The 20388-nt window shown below is 35.3% G+C and overlaps 1 protein-coding gene across 1 annotated transcript; it reads left to right on the forward strand.

The window, feature by feature from the left end:
• The first annotated feature begins 9906 nt into the window (after window positions 1-9906).
• Window positions 9907-20187, forward strand: LOC141398144 (uncharacterized). Its single transcript, XM_073975375.1, has 13 exons — window positions 9907-10162; window positions 10229-10726; window positions 10793-10894; window positions 11149-11339; window positions 11418-11471; window positions 11556-11844; window positions 12020-12233; window positions 12297-12404; window positions 18372-19003; window positions 19070-19251; window positions 19317-19364; window positions 19417-19708; window positions 19781-20187. Exons 1-13 carry the CDS (start codon window positions 10134-10136, stop codon window positions 20088-20090), a joined length of 2949 nt encoding a protein of 982 aa, XP_073831476.1. The 5' UTR covers window positions 9907-10133; the 3' UTR covers window positions 20091-20187.
• The last annotated feature ends 201 nt before the right edge of the window (window positions 20188-20388 follow it).

Genomic DNA, 20388 nt, shown 5'->3' on the forward strand with positions numbered 1-20388 from the left:
TGTCATTCAAAACTGACAATGTGTACCCAGCTTAAGGAATCCCACTACAGCTGTTCGAATATGAAATGTCATATCCGAAATACATAAAGAAAATTTTTCATAACATATTCAAAATTTTACGATGCCACTACCTCGGTAACTGTGTCATGCTCTAGTGTATATACCATGGTACAATAATACAGGTAGCATTATCATGCCAGCTGATGGTAACATAATGTGTCAATTGCATTGAATTGATGTCAAATTTTGACATCTTATGTTGCCAACAATTGCCGATGCGGCTACCTGTGTACTTGTACCATGGTATATACCAAAGTAATTTTAGCTCTGTTCCAGAACTAAAAAGTTTTTACAATTTTTACCACTTTTACACATTTTGTGTTCCCGTACACAAAATTTATATGAAAATCGTTTACGACTTTTACAACTTTTACGACTTTTACCACTTTATAAAGTACGGGAACAGGCCATTTATGAAATTGCTGTAGTGGGGAACTCGATCTAATACCCCGTTTGCACTTAACTGGATTTAATAAACCCACTGTGTATAGTAGTTGTGTTCCTTTATAGCACGGTTACAGGTGGTTGCTTTCATTCTTCCAATTTGTTTCTTATTATGAATAAATTGTATAAAAACGTAAACAAACATTTTGACAGATTGAAGAATATTCTTTTAACACTGAGTTATTGTTGTGCTCCTTACGTGACCAGTAGTGCGATTCTCCAACTCATTTTTTGAGTTACCGACAATTGTCGGTAAAATTAAAATGCTTATAATTTCGGTAATTACCGATGTTTTTCGGTAAGATAGCGACGAATAAAAAGCTGTCGCAAAGTTCTACCGATATCAACAGTGTTTTCAACTATTATTTGAACTTTTCATTCATAGTTTTTCCTTTTAATATTACCAATTTTTGTCGGTTACTCAAAAAAAAAATAGTTAGAGAATTGCACTACTCGTAGATATACACTCCGGCTAATCTGAATAGAACCAACCAACTTTGTCTACAAATATCGGTATATCTAACGATAGAAGAGGAATTGAAAATTATTGGTCTGTTCCTTTACCCTGCGTTTAGACATGACAGGACAGTTGAGTACATGTATTGATTGTCAAAAACCCAAAACTTGCCTTTGTGACGTAGGCGTCCAGACAACTGCAAAAACAGTTGTAGAATTATGAATGAAAATCGTCGATTTCTTTTTGTTTTCCGTTCACATATTTTGTTTTTGTTCATGTTCTTTTGTTTTAAACACATTTCAATTTCTATCTCATTTATTTTTACAAAAATGTCAAAATGTTGTTAGCCCGACTGTCTGTGAAAAAATTATGGACAGCTGGGAGACAACCGACAAATGAATGTATGTGTTAGTAAATCAGAGTTGTATTTGCAGACAGTCTGTCTTGTGTAAACGCCTAGTTACTCTTAAAAGTGGTAACAGTGGCAAAAAATGGTAAAAGTGGTGAACTGTTCTCATATAAATTGTATGATTTTAAAGGGAACGCCTTTCGGCTAAAAAGTTGTAAAAACTGGTAACCTCAAGTACGTAAAGTATGTTTTTGTGGTTATGTAGTGTATATAGTAGCCGATATTTTCAATACCTAACATTATGGTGACATGACGCGTCCGATGATTGGATTTTCTTTATTTTTTGGACATGTATATATCCACAGCCAACGAAACTGCATGGAACCCATCGATTCTCATTCACTTTCCTCGGATAAAATATCAATCATTGAATTGGAAAAGCAGAAATTGGAGTTATTTTTACCATATTTCTACTGTTGCGGACTTATGGCCCCGGCACATACGGTACGTTGTGCGTCGCGTTACAACAACCACATGAAAACTTCAAGAACAAACTTGGCATCACTTACATTTTTTGCATGTGGTTGTTGTTTTTAACTCGTGACGCAACGCACAACGTACCGTATGTGCCGGGGCCATTATAAAGCTATCAAATGTAACTTCTTTGTACTTTTGTTGTAGTCTTGAAAATATTGAACCCAATTCAGTATACAATTTTGACTTTGTAAATTGTTTCTATCGATTTCTTAATAAGAATACTTTTTGGAGGTCTAAGCATCGATTTTCGTCATATTCCTAGGCCCTAATGCAATTTTTTGCCCAATATTTGTTGGCAATGGACACACACTGCCTACATTTGTAATTATAAATAGTTTTTTGAAAAACTTTTCCACATCTGACAAAGGGTTTGTGCAAATTCTTATGGTGGCTCTTCCTTGTGGAGGGAATTGACGACCTCTCACTAGCCAGCCTCTCAAAGACGAAGGGCAGGGCGTTCTATGTCTGCAACGCAGTCACCTTCAAGACTGGGAGGGCAAGAGTCGGAGAGGAGGAAGATGCCCAACCACTTAGCCGGGAGAAAAACCTACCGAGCGAAGACACAGAGGGAGACGAACCCATCAGCGCCTCCCAAGAAAACCGTCTACTTTACGACCAATGATTGAGGTCATCCAGATCAACCTCCATCGGAGCGAAACGGCAACTCATGCGCTGATGGAGAAAATGAACAAAGGTAATATACATATAGGTCTAATCCAGGAATCTTGGACAGTGAAGAACAAGGTCTCTGGATTGAACCATATAAATTATCAACTTTTCTACGCTAGTACAGGTACCCGCCCGAGGACCTGCATTATAATCCATAAAAATGTATGCTTTCTTTTCTCTCCAGAGTTGTCATCGTCGGACGCCACGGTATTGAAGCAAGGGAATGGTAATATATACCTAGCGTCTATATACCTACCGTTCGACTCCCCGACATTGCCACCTACGTCGGAATTGCAGCAGCTGGTGAGGAACATCAAGCAAACAGGTAACGAAGTACTAGTAGGTAGCGATGCTAACTCACACCACATTTCGTGTGGTAGTACTAACACTAACAAAAGGGGTCAAGCCCTTCTAGATTATTTGAATACTAACGACCTAATAACTCTTAACGTAGGAAATAAACCTACTTTTGTTAACAGAATTAGGGAGGAAGTACTAGATATAACAATATGTTCAGAAAACCTAATAAACGAGGTACATGACTGGAGGGTCTCAGATGACCACTCCTTCTCTGACCACAGGTATATTAGGTTCAAAATATCAAGGCCACCGCCAAACCCGATAACATTCCGTAACAAATCTAAAACAAACTGGACCAAGTTCGGAATTAAATTAAGGTACAGACTAGGGCAAGGAGAAGATGAGGAATGCCTAAGTAAAGAGGACATTGACAGTCAAGTCAACAAATTAGCCGAAGCCCTGTTAAAGTCTTTCGAGGATAGTTATCCCCTACGAGAAAGGAAGTCTGCCTACGAAAAACCCTGGATGACAGGGGAAATTCGTAACAAAGGCAAAGAGGTCCGTAGACTTTACAATAGGGCAAAACGAAAAAAATTAGCTGTATTCTGGGACAACTACAAATCAAAACTAAAAGAATACAACAAACTGACAAGGAACGCCAAACGTAACTTCTGGAAACTGCGAACAGGTAGATAGCGTAAACGACGTATCAAAAATTAAAAAGGACCTTCGAAATGAAGATGTACACACTCGCAGTTTGCATCGACATAGAAGGTGCTTTCAACAACGACAGCACGGAAACGCTGATCCACTCCTTAGACGAATTTCGTGTAGACAGAACGCTGAGGAACTGGATAGACGACATGCTAAGGAACAGATGGATAAGCTGCGCGCTACATGACGTAACAAGAAGAGACAAAGTAGGGCAGGAAACGCCACAGGGGGGTATTTTATCGCCGCTTCTGTGGGTCACTACCATAAATAGTCTACTAAGGTCCTTAACCAAGGAAGTATTTGAACCAGTCTGTTATGCAGACCACGTTATAATGCTTCTAAGGGGAAAGAATCCAAATCTACTTTGCAGGAGAGCCGAAGAGGCTATAAATATAGCTTACAACTGGGCTAGACCAAGAGGTCTTAATGATAACCCGCAAAGAACAAAGTTATGTCTTTTCACTAGGAAAACGAAATTGGGCTCCATCGAGGAACCAGTTTTCCTGAATAAGACATTAACTATATCTCCAACAGTTCAATATCTGGGGGTAATCCTAGATAGGAAACTCAAATGGAAAGACCATATTCAGGAAAGGGCTGCCAAAGCACACAGATGTTGGTCAACTTGTAGAAGGGCTATAGGCTCAAAATGGGGTTTTAATCCTAGAATGATACACTGGCTATATAGAAGCGTAAAAAGACCGATTCTTACTTACTTATCTGTTGTATGGTGGACAGCTATGGACAAAAAGTACAATGTGGAAACATAACAAAAAGTCCAAAGAATGTGTTGCCTAGACATTAGCGGGGCGATAAGGACTACACCAACTAGGGCTTTAGAGACAATTCTATTTGTCCACCCGATAGAAATACAGGTAATGTATGAAGCAGCCATCGCGGCTATAAGACTAAAAGCGATGAGCGAGTGGATCGAAAGAGACCACCAAACATACCACCAATGCATATTACGGTTCACAACGGGTGAATCTATAAATCAAATAGTATCGGACCGAAAACCAGAATCAAGTGAAGTAGCTCTGTGTGAAGTTCTAATACCGGACATAGATATGTGGATCGATGGAACCCTTGCACAGATTCCCGCTGGAAGCTGCGGGTTTACGGACGGGGCTGTGTTAGGGGGGAGAACGGGACTGGGTCTTTATATCGTAGACACGGAAACGAGGATCTCCCTTCGTCTGCCGGATCATAACACGATCCTCCAGGCCGAAATCCGAGCGATCACAGAATGTCTGAACTGGTTTAAAACAAATACAAGGCCACTCACAGTTAACATCCTTACGGATAGTAAAGTAGCAATTAGAGCTATAACAAGTAAGGCAACAATATCGAAAACTGTCTTAAGCGCCCCATACACTATCAAATTTTGATGTCAACATTTGTAGTAGTATGTGTAAATTTTTCAAAATATGAGAATGTGTGTGTGAATTTAATGGATTGAGGAAAATCAAAATAGTTTTGATTTTCAAAATGAAACCCAGTCAATCCGATGAATATGGTTTATTTTCAAATTGTCAAAAAGCAATTCTGGAAAATATGAATATGAAGATTTCGATTGCAGATTGAAGGCTGATTGAATGCTTTGCTACACACTTATCAAACACACACGTACGTAAAGGCCTGCGTACATAAGCTGCTCTGCCTGATTGCCTTGCTTACCTGCTTCATTTCTGACGTAATAAAAATAATAGAATAAAGACGAAATTTCGAACTGGGTTGCCATCAGTTGGAAATTGGGTTGGCCTTCTTTGTTCTTTTATTTTTTATTGAAGCAGCAAAGCAAGGCAATCAGGCAGAGCAGCTTATGTACGCAGGCCTTAAGGGGTTCATCGGCTTGGCAATCAAATTTGATAGTCTATGCCATGCTTAAGAGTGTAAAAATTCAATTAACGACTATTCCCATTATGGCTCGGTAAACATTATATGGGTACCAGGACACATAGGGATTACGGGAAACGAAGTAGCAAACTCCTTAGCAAAACAAGCCAGGGAGCTACCTACAGTAAGTCTACACAATGCCAAACCTTTAAAGGCGGCGCGTATAGAACTAAAAGCTTGGGCAAAGAATGCTCATGTATCCCTATGGAATAACCAGGAAAAGGGGAAAACTACAAAAATCCTATGGGGAAACCCAAACCAGGACAAAACAAATGACCTCCTAGTGATGAGTAAAAAGGATATCAGTAGACTGATCGGTGTCCTCACAGGGCATCTGGGACTACAAGCGCATCTGCACAGGATAGGCTGTGCAGAGAATAGTGAATGCAGGGCATGTGGCGAGGACAACGGAACGTTGGAACACTATCTCTGCCTCTGCCAGGCTTTCACAAACTTGAGAACTCAACTTATGGGAAACGACATAATTACAGGACTCGACCATATCAAGGACATCGGGTTCAAAAACTTGAGGGACTACGTCAATGGGACGGAACTCCTAAACAAACAACTTCCAAGACACATAAAATTAGAGCGCACAACAGGCCTCTTCTGGCTTAAGTGTATGCCCTTTCTTTTTAAGGACATGTGGTGATCTTGAATCACCCCTCTTTTCAACCTAACCATAGGGTGGATCTATACTGGTGAACCATTAAAACATGCTAATATTATGACATTTTTTCATAAAACGAAAAAAGTACAGTTATAACGCATATGTGAAACATGTTAGGTATTGAAAATATCGGCTACTACATACTCTACATGACCACAAATACATAATTTTCAATTCCTCTCCTATCGTTAGATATAACGGTATTTGGAGGCAAAATTGGTTGGTTCTATTCAGATGAACCTGAGTGTATATTGGTAGAATATGTATTGCTCAAGTTGAAATAAAAATATCTACCAACATCGTCTTCTCCATCTATTAAGATATTGCATTCGCATTAAAAATGTTTTAATAAAACGCGTCATTTAAGTTCTCAACTCCATACAATTTATTTTTTATGGCTATCTTAAAAATAAACTACATAGAACATCTGTCTAATGCTTGGTTTACATTTACGAAATCCACTCGATTTCAACTGTAAAATCCATAGGTTAAACGTCAAATGAAATCCAGATGAGATTTCATTTGACGTTTGAGCTATGAAATTGACAGTTGAAATCGAGTGGATTTCGTAAATGTAAACCAAGCATTAGACAATGTAGATTGAGCCATGCAATTGTTGAAATCATTGCCATGGGACTTTTGGAAACTTCCGTCCTCCAAGAATCGCAACGCTGCGCACACTTTTAAAAGTGGGGTTATTCCTGTTGATCTGTAACTTTCTTTGAAGTCATCCTTTAACGTTTCCACAACGTAAACTACGGCATCCTTTGGCAATCCAAAATACGCCTTAAACCTGAAATAATTTACTGATTATACAGATCTTTCCACATGATCATCAGCTTACAGTGCAGACGGCAAATCCAATGGATTCGACTTGTCCCTCAAATTTCTTCTAATTGATGCAATGTCCTTTACATTTTCTTCATCATCAAAAAATAATTCCACCGAACTTATCATTTTTTGGGACAGCAAATAAAGCTTGACGATCCGAAGATTCAATGGTCAGGTTATATTCCAATCTTGGGTTGTTTTCCAAATTTGCTCGAAAACTCAGCCAAAATATTAAAATATTGTCCAGAATACACAAAAGAGTTATCCAAAGCGCAATTATTTTTAAAATGTTTTTTTTTTTTTTTTTTTTTGGCGAATAGAGGTCACAAGTTTGAAAAAACACTGATCGATAACATGTTTATCGACCACCCAGTTGAGTTGACATTAATGGTACAACATTTCGTCTCAGTCGCACAGACAACTGACAACGCAACTCAAGTTTAGTGGCAATACAAGATAGACCCATTAAGTCCAAGTTACATATGCACATTAAATGATTTCGTTTTACGAAATCCTAGAATCAAATGAAGAGTATTTACATCTGTTTTTTTGCGTCATTTGCTTACGCACACAATCGCACGTACACACTTATACAATAACACAAACACACGCACACAATATATTTATTCAGAGAAATAGGAATTTCACAACACTAATGTGTATCAAATAACTTAAATTAATTCTAAAAACAAAAAATATAATATTTGCAAGTTTTTTAAACATTTATTTTCACTTTTGTCATCGTTTGAGTATTTTTGTTTTTCTACAACACACACAAACAAACAAAGACATCATAAAACAGTTGCATTTTTTGGTAGTTTATGACAAAAAAACTGGGCTGCTTATAATAGTATGATGTTTTCGTGCGTTGTTTAGAATAAATGACGCAGCTATCGTCAGCTCTGTTCCAGAACTAAAAAGTTTTTACAACTTTTACCACTTTTACACATTTTGCGTTCCCGTACACAAAATTTATATGAAAATCGTTTACGACTTTTACAACTTTTACGACTTTTACCACTTTATAAAGTACGGGAACAGGCCAGTCATTTATTTTTGTATGGTAAATGACGCAAAATGTTGCCTGTTTTAGCAAATAAATGACGAAACCGCTCCAAATGACGAAAAAGTTGCTAATGTAAATTGGACATTAGACTAGCCATAAATCCTCGACTGGATTTAATAAATCCAGTACAAATCTCATTGCATTTAGATATACATTTTGGAGGATTTAAATGGCAGTCAGCTGATTTTTGTTCATAGCAGAATTACCAATGTAGATGCATCAGCCCATCTGATCGAATATGAAACGTCAAAAGAATTTTTTGTAAATTGAATTCGTCTCAAGAAACATACGTCAAATTACAAATTTATTGTTTGATACTGAAAATGTTAGCACATCATGCTACTCATGGTAGAATAAAGTAAAGGTAGGCCACAGGTTAGCTATGCAGGTACATCTACCATTATTATTGTACCATGCCATTTGACGTTTTAAGCCATGGCTGCAGGGTGGCATTTCTCAGTGATTTTCATACCTGGCCTACCTCTCCTTTATTGTACCATGATGCTACTAATGCTAACTAAAGAGCAAATAAAAGCTTTGTTCCTTTACTTTTTTAATGGTAAGAGTGGTAAAAGAGAAAAGTATCAAAATTGTTCAAAATTGCTCTCTCATGAACATTTTTACCAGAAAAGTAAAGGAACGGAAAAATTGTAGATCCGACAGCAATGTCAAACAGAAACATAAAAAAAATCAAATTTCGTCTTTTATTTCACAGTTTTTAATTTAGTGTTGTCAGTGTTCGACTTTTTCTTCGATTTTTCGTCCATTTTGTGAAATAATCGTCAAACAAAAGTCGAAAAATCAGTTCTGCCATTTTCTACCTGCAGAATTTTTGCTGGTAGCCTGTGGTAGAAGAGAAAGCCATTTTCGCTCTCTCCCCTCTCACTCTCTTAATAATTGCTTCCAGTTTTGCCACTTTTCGGGGTTAAGGAACGCTTTGCAGGTTCAAAATTGTTAAAATGGTAACCTCAGGTAAGTAAAGGAACACAGCTAAAGAGTTATTTTATAGCAATTTTCCCATCTAAAATAAATAAACGAATTATTTTATCGTTTATAATAATAATTGTTCCACAAACATCCCAGATGGGACATCGTAAATATTAGTCTTGATTGATTAAAATCAACTTTGTACATCAAAACAAATTTATTTTTTCCGCCTTGTTTACAAATTTTTACATTATTATTTTTAGTGTAGCAATTCACCGATGCATCTACCTTGTTTCTTGTACCAGCTTGCAACTTTTTGTATTTTCTAGCAACATGTTGCAAAAAACAGAGTTGTATACGAGGATTTATGCCAGATTTAAAACAAATCCACCCAATACGAGGATTTATTTTTGTATGGAAAATCTGGTAGATTTTGGCTGGATTTAGCAACTAAAACCTGATAATGTGCTAAATCCAGCTAATGAAGTCATATCAAAATGGGCTATAATAGTACGTTTATATATAACCGGATTTAACAAACCCACTGGGTTTCAAATGTCAATTCCTTTGTTTATACGTCAAAAAAATCCTCATAAAGGTTAAAGAAGGTAAAAAGAGACAACAAGAAACCATTTGCCGAAAATTTTGACAGTTTACATTACAAAAAAAGTTGCTTTGTTGTAGCAATTCGCCGATGTTTCTACCTAAGTAATTGTACCATGGGCTGAGGCATCTACCTTTCTAAGTCGGCTTTCACACAGTGTACTTTCGTCACGGAGACGACATCATTTCTTTCTCTCCGTTTTCGTCTCATTCGTATTTTTTTTGTAATCAGGGTTGCATTTTTGCGGGATTTTTGTGCCAATCGTACATCTTTACCTAAGCGTACTATTTATGTACCGAATGTACAAAAATGTTTTAATGAAATATGTTGAAATAGAGATTACAAAATATGTGTATATATTGATTCTGATGAAAAACATCATTGCAGGTAAGAAACATAATAAATTAGTGCAATAAAATAATTATTTTGTGTATGAATTTACATCAACAGTACTTTTTCGTACGTTTTTCACTACATTTTCCCACCCTGACAACGTCTACGAATGAACATCAAAACGGAAACTGTGAAATGGTGTCGTCAAAACGACACTGTGTGAAAGCCGACTAATTGTACCATGATACAACTTCATACGTATGTGATATCATTCCAATGTGCAAATATTCACAAATCACAAACAGGTACAATATTTGCGATATTTAACAATTATCCTTTGATTATATTAACATTTTTAATTTTATCCAAAGGGAGCACATGGAGGAGAAAAAGTCAAGTGCATATACGATATCTTCCATACAAAAATTATGTAGAACATGTACTAAAAAAATTATTCTTGCTGGATCGTCACCAACTATTGCAATGAACATTTTTGAGCGGCTAAGTGAAGGACCTGAAAGCCCAACTGTAATGAAAGTATTAAGAACATTAGAACCACAAATTAAAATCAACTTCCAAGATCATTTACCAAAAATGGAGTGTATTGCGTGTATTAAACGATTGCGAAAAACATACAGATTTTTGGAAACATACAAACAAGCCAATAAGAAGTTACTTAAATTGTGTGAAAACATTGATAAATCCGAAGCTTCATTTTCGTCGGATGATGAAGATGAAGTACAATCTATAAATGAACAAGAATCAACTTTCCAAGGGGACAATAAATTGAATATAAACGGGGAAAATGATACAGGGCAAAAACCAGATATAGAACGCACAGATGATATTAACTATGACTTGGATATAAGGTACGTAAATGTGTTGTTGTAAAATACATGTATGTATAGCTTATAACGAAAGATTGCTTATTTTAGTTTAGATGACTTAATGGAAAATAGTTATGATAACAAAGAGGGTGAAAACGATATGTTAAGAGATACATATCAGGAAACCAACAACAGTAACAATGATATGAAGTAAATATTTTTTAATTCTAATAGTTGGTCTGTTCCAGTACTGCAAGAATCTACTAATTTTTACTATTTTTCCCGATAATATAAAGGAAAAAATGTTATCGTAGTAAAAAATAGTAGCTTTTTGCAGGTTCTGGAAGAACCTATCAATTTTTACTACGACAACGAAAAAAGAATGGAAAAAATTAGTAGATTTTTAGAGTTCGGGAACAGTCCAAGTAGTATTTAAAAGTTTACCAAAAACAATTTCATTTCAGTAATGAAAACTTATTGGAAGTGATCTCCACAGGGAATGATCCTGAATCGAAGGTTATTGACAATAATGAGAATCAATTAGATGTTGTTTCAAATAAAAATCCAAGCAATGCATCCAAACAGGCTGAACCCAAACAAAAGAAAAAACATAGAAGAAAGACTAATGACTATAAGTGTGAAACGTGTGGAAAAGGTAAACATGGCTTATGAAAATTAAGATATATAAGTATTTTTTAAACTTACATTTGTTGTCTCTTTTATACGTTTGTAGTATATCCGAAAACGAAATATCACCAATACCGCTATCATCTACTCACACATCAAGGTAATGTATTTGGTTTTAAGCATTTTATACAAGGTACAAATCATTTTCTAACATGGCTCAATGATATTACCATTTTCTAAACAGTCGGCAGACCTTTTCTGTGCTCAGAATGTGGTAAAGGTTTCAAATCTAAACCCAATTTGCAAGATCATATGGCACGGCATAAGGGTGAGAAAAAGATTCCATGTCCAATTTGTCCAAAGAAATTTGTTTGTCATGCTGGACTTAATTGTCATATAAAGATACACAATAAAGTAAGATCCCACGTATGCGAAACGTGTGGGGCTTCGTTCTACAGATCTACTCTGTTGAGACATCATAAAATATCTCATACGAATGATAAACCATATCCATGTGAAGAATGTGATCAAAGGTATGTACATATGTATGTATGTATGTACAAATTTCCACAATGCAATACTTATTTTTATGATTGCGTGTTAAGGCGATGATGATCATATGATTAAATTTCGTTCTCTTTAGAGACGAGTTGAATTATTTTTTTCTTTTATTTTATTGATCCTTGATTCTTTCAAATTGTTTCTTAGTTTTCCAGATGCATCAGCGCTAAAATGTCACATGCGTAAACATACGGGTGAACAACCATATTCATGTTATTATTGCGATCGTAAGTTTTCCCAAAGTGGCAGTTGTGTGACGCACATGAAAATCCATGTTGGTGTTAATGTTCATCAATGTGAATTATGTCCAATACGATTCCCCCGGGTCAGGGATTTACGCGAGCACATTATCGAACATAAGGTAGTAACGAAATATAGCTTATCTACTTCGCTAAAATGAACAGCTATTTTTGTATTTTTATAGGATGAGGACGAAGAAACGCGCAAAAGAAATCTGGAGGCCCGAGCAATTGAAATAAATAACCTTAAAACAAAGTTTGGCCTTAAGAAAGAATTAAAGAATTACACAAAAGTATTAGATTAGATACATATGTAGCTATTTATAAAAACTAGTTATGATTTAAATCATATTGTATAGAAACATTGGTTGCCACAGTGGTGCGATAGTTAGCACATTTTCTTGCACCTTGAATGCTCGTTTTCGACATTATCAGGAATCAAAGTGTTGGCATTGTGGTTTCAAAATGTCAAATGCTTTGTTATTGTGAATAAATTGTTTGAAAACGTAAAGACATCTTGAACCATTCCAACCCAGCAAAAAAGTTTGGAAGTAGTGCAATGCAGAGTTATGATTTCAATACATCTTTCGATGCAGTCCACACGGAGTTATGAAAAATGCACTCCGCTCGATACATTTTAGAAGCACTCGCTTATAGATCCCTAGCCAAGCAAGCCAATTTTTTGATCCCTACAGTCGCAGTTTTTTTCTGAACACAAGAAAGAGTGTCTAAAACATGATGAAATAATAAGGTGGCGTAAAGCGTCCATCTGATTGGTTTCAATCTGTCAAATTTTTTGTTATTGTGAACAAATTTTATGAAAACGTAAACAAAAATTTTGACATATTGAAGAATTTTCCGACAAAAATGAGTTGTTGTGCTACTTACGTGACCTAACAGGTCACGTAGATCTTGGTCTAATATTATAAGAATTTGTTTAAAAAAATAAAGAAATACAATCGAAAGATACGAACATTGCTGTAATTCACGAGACGCAAATTATTTTTGAAGTGGAGTTTTTTTGGAAATCTGAACTGGAGTTAGAGGAAAAATGAAAAACCATTTGGATGATGAAGCAATAACAGTTGCGGTGTCACAAAAAGCAGAGGAAGCAAACTCAGTTATGATCAAATTTAATGGAGAGTTTTTATAATTTGTATTAGTGTAATAAAGTTAATATTCTTGTTTGCACGAATAAGCAATGTATTTTATTTATTTTGGGATATTTGGAATGGCTTGCATTTTATAGCATCTTTAGACTGCATTTAAATTCAATCCAAAACACTATATCAAAGGCTGTGATTTGGATCGAAAATGGAGTGCATCCTAGCTGTGTGCCGTGGAAGCAAAATGGAGTGCATCCTAGATGCGCGATCTTTTGTAAAATTCATAGGTGAATTCATAGGAAAAGTTGTACTCCCGCGGCAATTGTTCTAGTGATTTAACTGCATCCGCGGATGCAAACTTTTTGCTGGGAAACGTCAAAATTTGTTCACAACAACACACTACTGTGATTGCTTGATTACCTTATGTACGCGATTTTATCCACAATAATGCATTTTACATTTTTAATACCTGTATCAAGATCTATTTAACAGGTCACGTAAGTAGCACAACAACAACATATTTTTGGCTGAAAATTCTTCAATATGTCAAAATGTTTGTTTACGTTTTCATACAATTCATTCACAATAACAAAAAATTTGACAGATTGAAACCAATCAGCTGGTCGTTTTACGCAACCTTATTATTTCATCATGACCTATATTCATGGCACAATAATACAGGTACAACGCCAAAGACAGCTGATTTTGAGACTAGTTGTCAAAATGCATTATTGTGAATAAAATCACATACAAAAGGTAAACAAACAATTCACAGCAATGCGTTATTGTGAACAATTTTCACGTTTGATATGATTTCATGCATGGCCCAATTGGTCCTCCATCAAGAATTCAAAGAAAAGCAAAGATTTTAAATGTCAAAATTCATAAACAGAGGCGAAAAAAATTTGAGGCGAATTTCTTTTCTGTCAATTCAGGTAGATACATACAAAACATTTCTGAGAAAAAGTTGTTCCGGTAGTTACTTTTGTTTGACGAAATTGAAAATACCAGCTGGATCGAACTTGAACTGCTAAAATAAGTTACTGTAAATTAAATTCTCATACAAAACACAACAAATGCTGACTTTTTACGTGTATAACATTAAGTTTATTTGTTTTCTGTTTTCGAGATACATCTACATGTTTCTGTACAGTTTGACATTTATATACCTCATAGCGAATTCAAATGACAAATGTGAATTTTGACAACTCAAATCGAAATCAACTGATTTTGCTGGAGGACCCCATGGATTTCATGTAAGACTTATGCCAGACTATTAAAATTTTCATTGAAAACGTTTTGCCATTTTCTTCCAAATTTTCATTGACGTCCACACACATATATGAAATCATATGAAAATTTTGATATATTCATTGCTTTGCATTAGTTTGAAAATTACGAATTTAAACACAAAGAATAATTTCAGATTAGAGAACCTTGTGTACAGAGTTTCACCCATGATGAAGTTATAAAGGTGGCGTAAAACGGCCAGCTGATTGGTTTAAATCTGTCAATTTTTTTGTTATTGTGAATAAATTGTATGAAAACGTAAACAAACATTTTGACATATTGAAGAATTTTTGGCCAAAATAGAGTTGTTGTTGTGCTACTTACGTGACCTGGTAAATAGATCTTGGTTTCACCCCCTTCACACCTCTTGTCTATAAACTCATTTTCACGTACATGAAAATGTTCATAGTCTGGCATAAGACATACACCTTATTCCACCATGATTGAAACCAATCGACCGGTGTCATATAGAAAAGAAATTACAACGATGGCAACGCCATCAAAATATATTGTGAATTAATGCTGCGACAATCAGCGTTGTCAGTATTGGGGATCTTTCCTCAAATTGGGGAATTTTTATTTGCAATGGGGAAAAAATGTTCGACTTGGGGAATTGGGAAAATGTTGAGGAAATCTGAAAAATATTTGGGGATTTTTGGGGAATTTCTTTTTTGTCTAATTACTTCAGATCATCTTTTAATTTCAGTACGTTAATAGTAGCAGCGCACGCGTGACGCACAAATAACATGCATCATATACTAACTGGTCGCAGCTGTAATAATTTATGACAGATTTGAAGATTTGAAGTGTTATCATGCGGCTCGACGACTGACAGCGTACCAAGACCTATTTAACAGGTCACGTAAGTAGCACAACAACAACCCTATTTTGGCCGAAAATTCTTCAATATGTCAAAATGTTTGTTTACGTTTTCATACAATTTATTCACAATAACAAAATATTTGACAGATTGAAACCAATCAGCTGGCCGTTTTACGCCACCTTATAATTTCATCATGCAGCGTACTAGAACAGTGGGTTGAATTGAAATAACATTTTCCATCATTTTTACTGATGAAGGGGACTTAACTGCAGAAATGATTACTGTATTGATGGGCAATGATTAAATTAAACTTTATTTAACATTCATGCCTCCAATTATAAAAGAGATAAATATGCTAAGTCCCGTTATTATATCCTTTTTGTAGTTAAATGTTGGCCTATATCGGACAGATAACCCGTTTTTTTATTCCTACAAGTTTGCTTTAATAATAAGTGTCAGATAAATTAAAAGGAACTTTGTGTTTCTTTTATAATTTAAAGTGCGCCCAAAAACAAGAATAATTTGAGAGCAAATTCAAATTAACCAACCCAATTTGAGTAAATTTGATGTATACAGACGGTTTTGCTTGAAATGGAATGTAAGATGTAATAGGTGTGTTCGTTTACTCAACAATTTGTACAAATTTGTACAAGTCCAGTAACTTCTTTCAATTGACTAAGGTCTTCTGCATTGTACTGTAGAGTAAACGAACAACATCCAGTAACAATTTGTACAAATTTTGAGTAAACGAACACACATAATAACAAATCCCTGGTAATTCGAACTTTATTCCTTTTTTTTTCTTAAAGTAAAGTATAACAAAAAGGGATTTTAAAGAAAAGATGTAAGAACGGGCCTTAATCTAAGTTTTCAAACCGATGCACATTGCTAATATGCATTTTTCCCTGTGCACTCGAATATTGAAACCATTTATAAAAATGAAGAAAATATTGAAAAAATATTTGCAGCAATTCACTGGGTGAACACAATTTAGCTCTATATAGAACCAGTTGTCAACACAAAAATCTCCACGATTGTTTCCGAATCGCAATTGAGATAGTTATCATTCGTAAATTGGAGATGGCATTAAATATGCTTTCCGTTCCAACAAGTGAAGGCCTGGGTACATAAGCTGCCTCGCCTGCTTACCTTGCTTGCTTCTGATAAAAGAATAAAAAAGAAAAGGGCAACCCAGTTCGAAATTTGCTCGGCATTCTTTATTCTCTTATTTTTGTTATGTCAGAAATGAAGTATTAAAGCCGGACAACTAGGCGAGGCAGCTTATGTTCACAGGCCTTAATTCTTAAGTAGAAAGAGTCTTCTATTTTGAACAATATTCGGAAATAAAATGCAGTACGAGTTACTAGAATAAATAATCAATTTTCTAACAACTCCATTTGTTGTAGAATTTTTGACCCAGCTAAAGAAATGTTACAACTCTTTCATTATACAAATTTATATAAATCCAGTGAGACTAATGATTCGGAATCACTTGAAAGTAAAGTTTTGAATATCGTTAATTTAATTCATATATAAGTGTATAGAATACTTTACAAGTTTATTGATATGAATTTTAATAGTAAAATAAAACAATTTTGATTTTTTTTAATTATTTGTAAAAAAAAATTTGGGGATTTTTTTGAGGAAATTCAATAAAATCTGGGGAATTTTGGGGAAAAGTATTGGACAAGTTGGGGAAATGAGTCTAAAAAATACTGGCAACGCTGGCGACAATGTAAGTTCTAGTTGGTAACACCAAAAACTGTCAAAATAAAGAGTAGAGTTGTATAGTTCATGAACAAACTAGTTCAATTGAAAAGAGCGTATGAACTAGATTAGTCGATATAGTTCAATAGCTCACTGAGCGCCGACCGAAAGATCTACGAAGAACGATCAACGAACAAACGATTCACAATCTAGTTCACATGTCATTCACATATGAATAAAGTGACGCCGTCTTCTGTGCTAAGTGATGCCTTCGTAATGTAATGAGTTTTGTTTATTTTTTGGATCAATGTGAAGTGTTAACCCCCATTGTAATAAAAGTAATTTCTACATAAAGAACATTTTTACATAACATATCCCAATATATCGAATCTATTACCTATTCAATAAGGCTTGTTTTGGACAGAAAAAGGGAAAAAATAAAAAGAAACAAGGCTTTTTTCGAAGTGATAATTTCTACACACACACACAACATACGAGTTTTTTGCCAGCCACTTAATTCAATTCGAATTACAATTTTTCCGAAGGAAGTTTTTTTTTGTAATCTTAATGCAAACTTAATCTTTCTCTATCTAAATATAGGGGGTTATCATGAACGGCAATTCCCGGTGAATTTTTTCATTTTCTCTTTTAAGTTGCAACGGCGGAAAGACAAACCTCACGGGGAAATTTCATGCATGATAACCCCCATAATATTTTTCTAGTATAATTATACTATTCCATTGTTTTTTCCTATTTGGTGTATATATGTGTTTTCATCAAGCGAAAGATGAAGAGCCCGTGAACGATTCTGATCCGAATGTTTGAACTGGATAGTGAACTATGAACTAGATTACTGAACTAGTTCAGTTAAAAGAACTCAGCTATTGAACTAGATCTTTCAAATGAACTAGATTGTACAACTCTAATAAAGAGCTTGTCATTGAAATTCGCCTCAAAAAAACATAAACAAGCTAAAAAATTACAAATTACTTTATAAAACATACTGAAGTGCTTAATGAAAAATTATTGATATCTAGTCAATTTTGTTTAACGAATAAGATACAGCAACAAATTGCTAAAAAATAAAGAGTAGAAGGTTGGGCAAACGGCAAACGAACGTTTGCCTTGTTTACAAATATATTGACATTTGTTATATTGACGCTTTGTTGTAGCGCAATTCGCTTCGCTGTCATAACTTTTCAATAGAAATTTATGTTGCTTTGCCTGCTGATCTGAAATAGAAAGCAAAAAAGTAAAAAAACGTAAACAACTTAATGTATTTATTGAACCAAAATTTGTTTAAATTTGTGAAAAAATAACCTAAACGTTGTTAGAAAGTTAATTCAAGTAAAATGCCTGTCTCACTGGACCGAATGTGTCGCACATGCATCTTCGATGGAACACTCGAATATGAGCCACTCATCGAACGTGAAATGGTGCCTCTGGAAACAACTATAATCGAGGAACTTAATATTAGCATTATGCAGCTATTGAAAGCATCAATACCACAACTCAAATTGGATCCAAATGCCAAACTTCCGAAAAACATTTGCCTCGATTGTGTGGGTAGAGCGAAGGAGTTCTATGTGTTTCAGCAAAGATGCTTGGAAGTGGAAAATCAATTTGATGATATTTTGGAAACAATGATAATTGCCAAATCAGAAGATGACAATGATAATGGAAATTCATTTTACTATGTTTATGAGACGGAACTTGATGAGGGCCACAATTTGGAAAATGCCGAAGAGATTGGTGTAGCAGAGGAAGTGGCAAATGTTGTGGAGGAGGAAACCTCAATGGTGCCGGCAGTGGAGGTCGTGGAAGAGACAGTTGTGGAAGAGTGTAAGGAGGAAATCGAAGAAGTTGAAGAAGAAATAGTTGTAGAAGAAGTTGAGGGCGGTGATAGTCCATTATGGACAATTTTTGATCCAGACGATGATGATCGTAATGAGGATGATTTTATTGGGTAGGTTGGAGTGGGGATTTCTTTTTTAATTTGCGTTACTCATTATGCTTTCCTTTGAATATGTAGGTCCAACAATTCAAAAGAAGATGCCAGTGAAACTACTGAAGTAGTAAGTGACCACGAAGATGAAGTTTACTTCCCCTGCACTGCTTGTGATAAGAAATTTACAACAGAAATGTCACTAAAGAAACATATGAGGGTACACAGAGAAAAGAGGCAGGGCAACGTTTGCCATATATGCAATAGAGGTAATAGGAAAAGTTGTTGTAAAAGTAAATAAACCAACAAAATTAATGTTAATACTTTATTATAGCCTTTTTGCATCCGTATCTACTGAGACATCACATGCGCGGTCACAATGGTGAGTGGAGTGGATTTGTGATAAAATTCCAATTCAAAATATTTTCTTTTAGGAGAGAAACCCTTTCTGTGTCAGGTATGTGGCAAAGCCTTTAAAACCACCAGCAATCTAAATCAACATGCAGTGCGACATCAACCTGAGAAACTTTTTGCATGTTCCGAGTGCCCGAAAAAGTTTATTGCACGCAATGATTTGATATCGCACTATGAAAAACACAAACCCCAAGAGAAGACGTTTGTGTGTGATGTGTGTGGTCATGGTTTCGCCAAGGAGTATCGTTTGAAGAGACACAAAATATTCCACACTAATGAAAGGCCTTTTGCCTGTGAGTTTTGTGATAAACGGTAAGTAATCTTGGACAATAACCAAAATCTTTTAATGGGACTAAATTTCGTTTTCCTCTTTTGTCATTGTAGATTCTTCACAAATGAGAAGAGAAATCGCCACACACGCATACACACCGGTGAGAAGCCATACAAATGCACCTTCTGCGACAAAGCCTATCGCCAATCGAATGAGCTAACCAAACATTTGCGCATGCATTTGGGTGAAAATATCTATCAATGTCAATTGTGCCCAGAAAGATTTGCAACTATCAAAACGTTGCAAGATCATTTTAGCAAACACAAAGATGACGATGAAGAGACAAGAGCTCGAAATCTAGCTGCTTTTAATGCCACCGAAATAAAGGGCATCTTCTATAAGAAAATAGAAATAGATCTCTAATGTTAAGACTACTTATAACCTACCATACATACATACATATATTAAATATTGTATTGAAGAAAAGCTAAAATAAAGTTATAAGCTATATTCCAATCCAGAATTGTTGTTGTTGATTGAGAAAGTTATTTAAAAGAAATTAAGATCTTTAAAGACCTTACTATCAGATCGACGAATGAGCCTTGCACATGATTAAAATAAAAGAACGAACTGAAGGAAATAGATAAAACAGTAATAATTGTTCATGGAGCCCAGTTCACGATAAGCTTCATTTTAATTTTGTATCGACTTACCGCAAATA

Source organism: Musca autumnalis, unplaced genomic scaffold, assembly GCF_047663935.1.
Source record: "Musca autumnalis isolate F117 unplaced genomic scaffold, ASM4766393v1 scaffold_3, whole genome shotgun sequence".
Classification (NCBI taxonomy): domain Eukaryota; kingdom Metazoa; phylum Arthropoda; class Insecta; order Diptera; family Muscidae; genus Musca; species Musca autumnalis.

What these genes read in the sequence shown, in the direction of transcription:
- LOC141398144 (XM_073975375.1), top strand. Translation starts at nt 10,134, where the DNA reads ATGTGCAAATATTCACAAATCACAAACAG. An exon ending in AACTATGACTTGGATATAAG is followed by an intron (nt 10,727 to 10,792) that starts GTACGTAAATGT and finishes TGCTTATTTTAG; the next exon opens with TTTAGATGACTTAATGGAAA. An exon ending in TCATCTACTCACACATCAAG is followed by an intron (nt 11,472 to 11,555) that starts GTAATGTATTTG and finishes TTTTCTAAACAG; the next exon opens with TCGGCAGACCTTTTCTGTGC.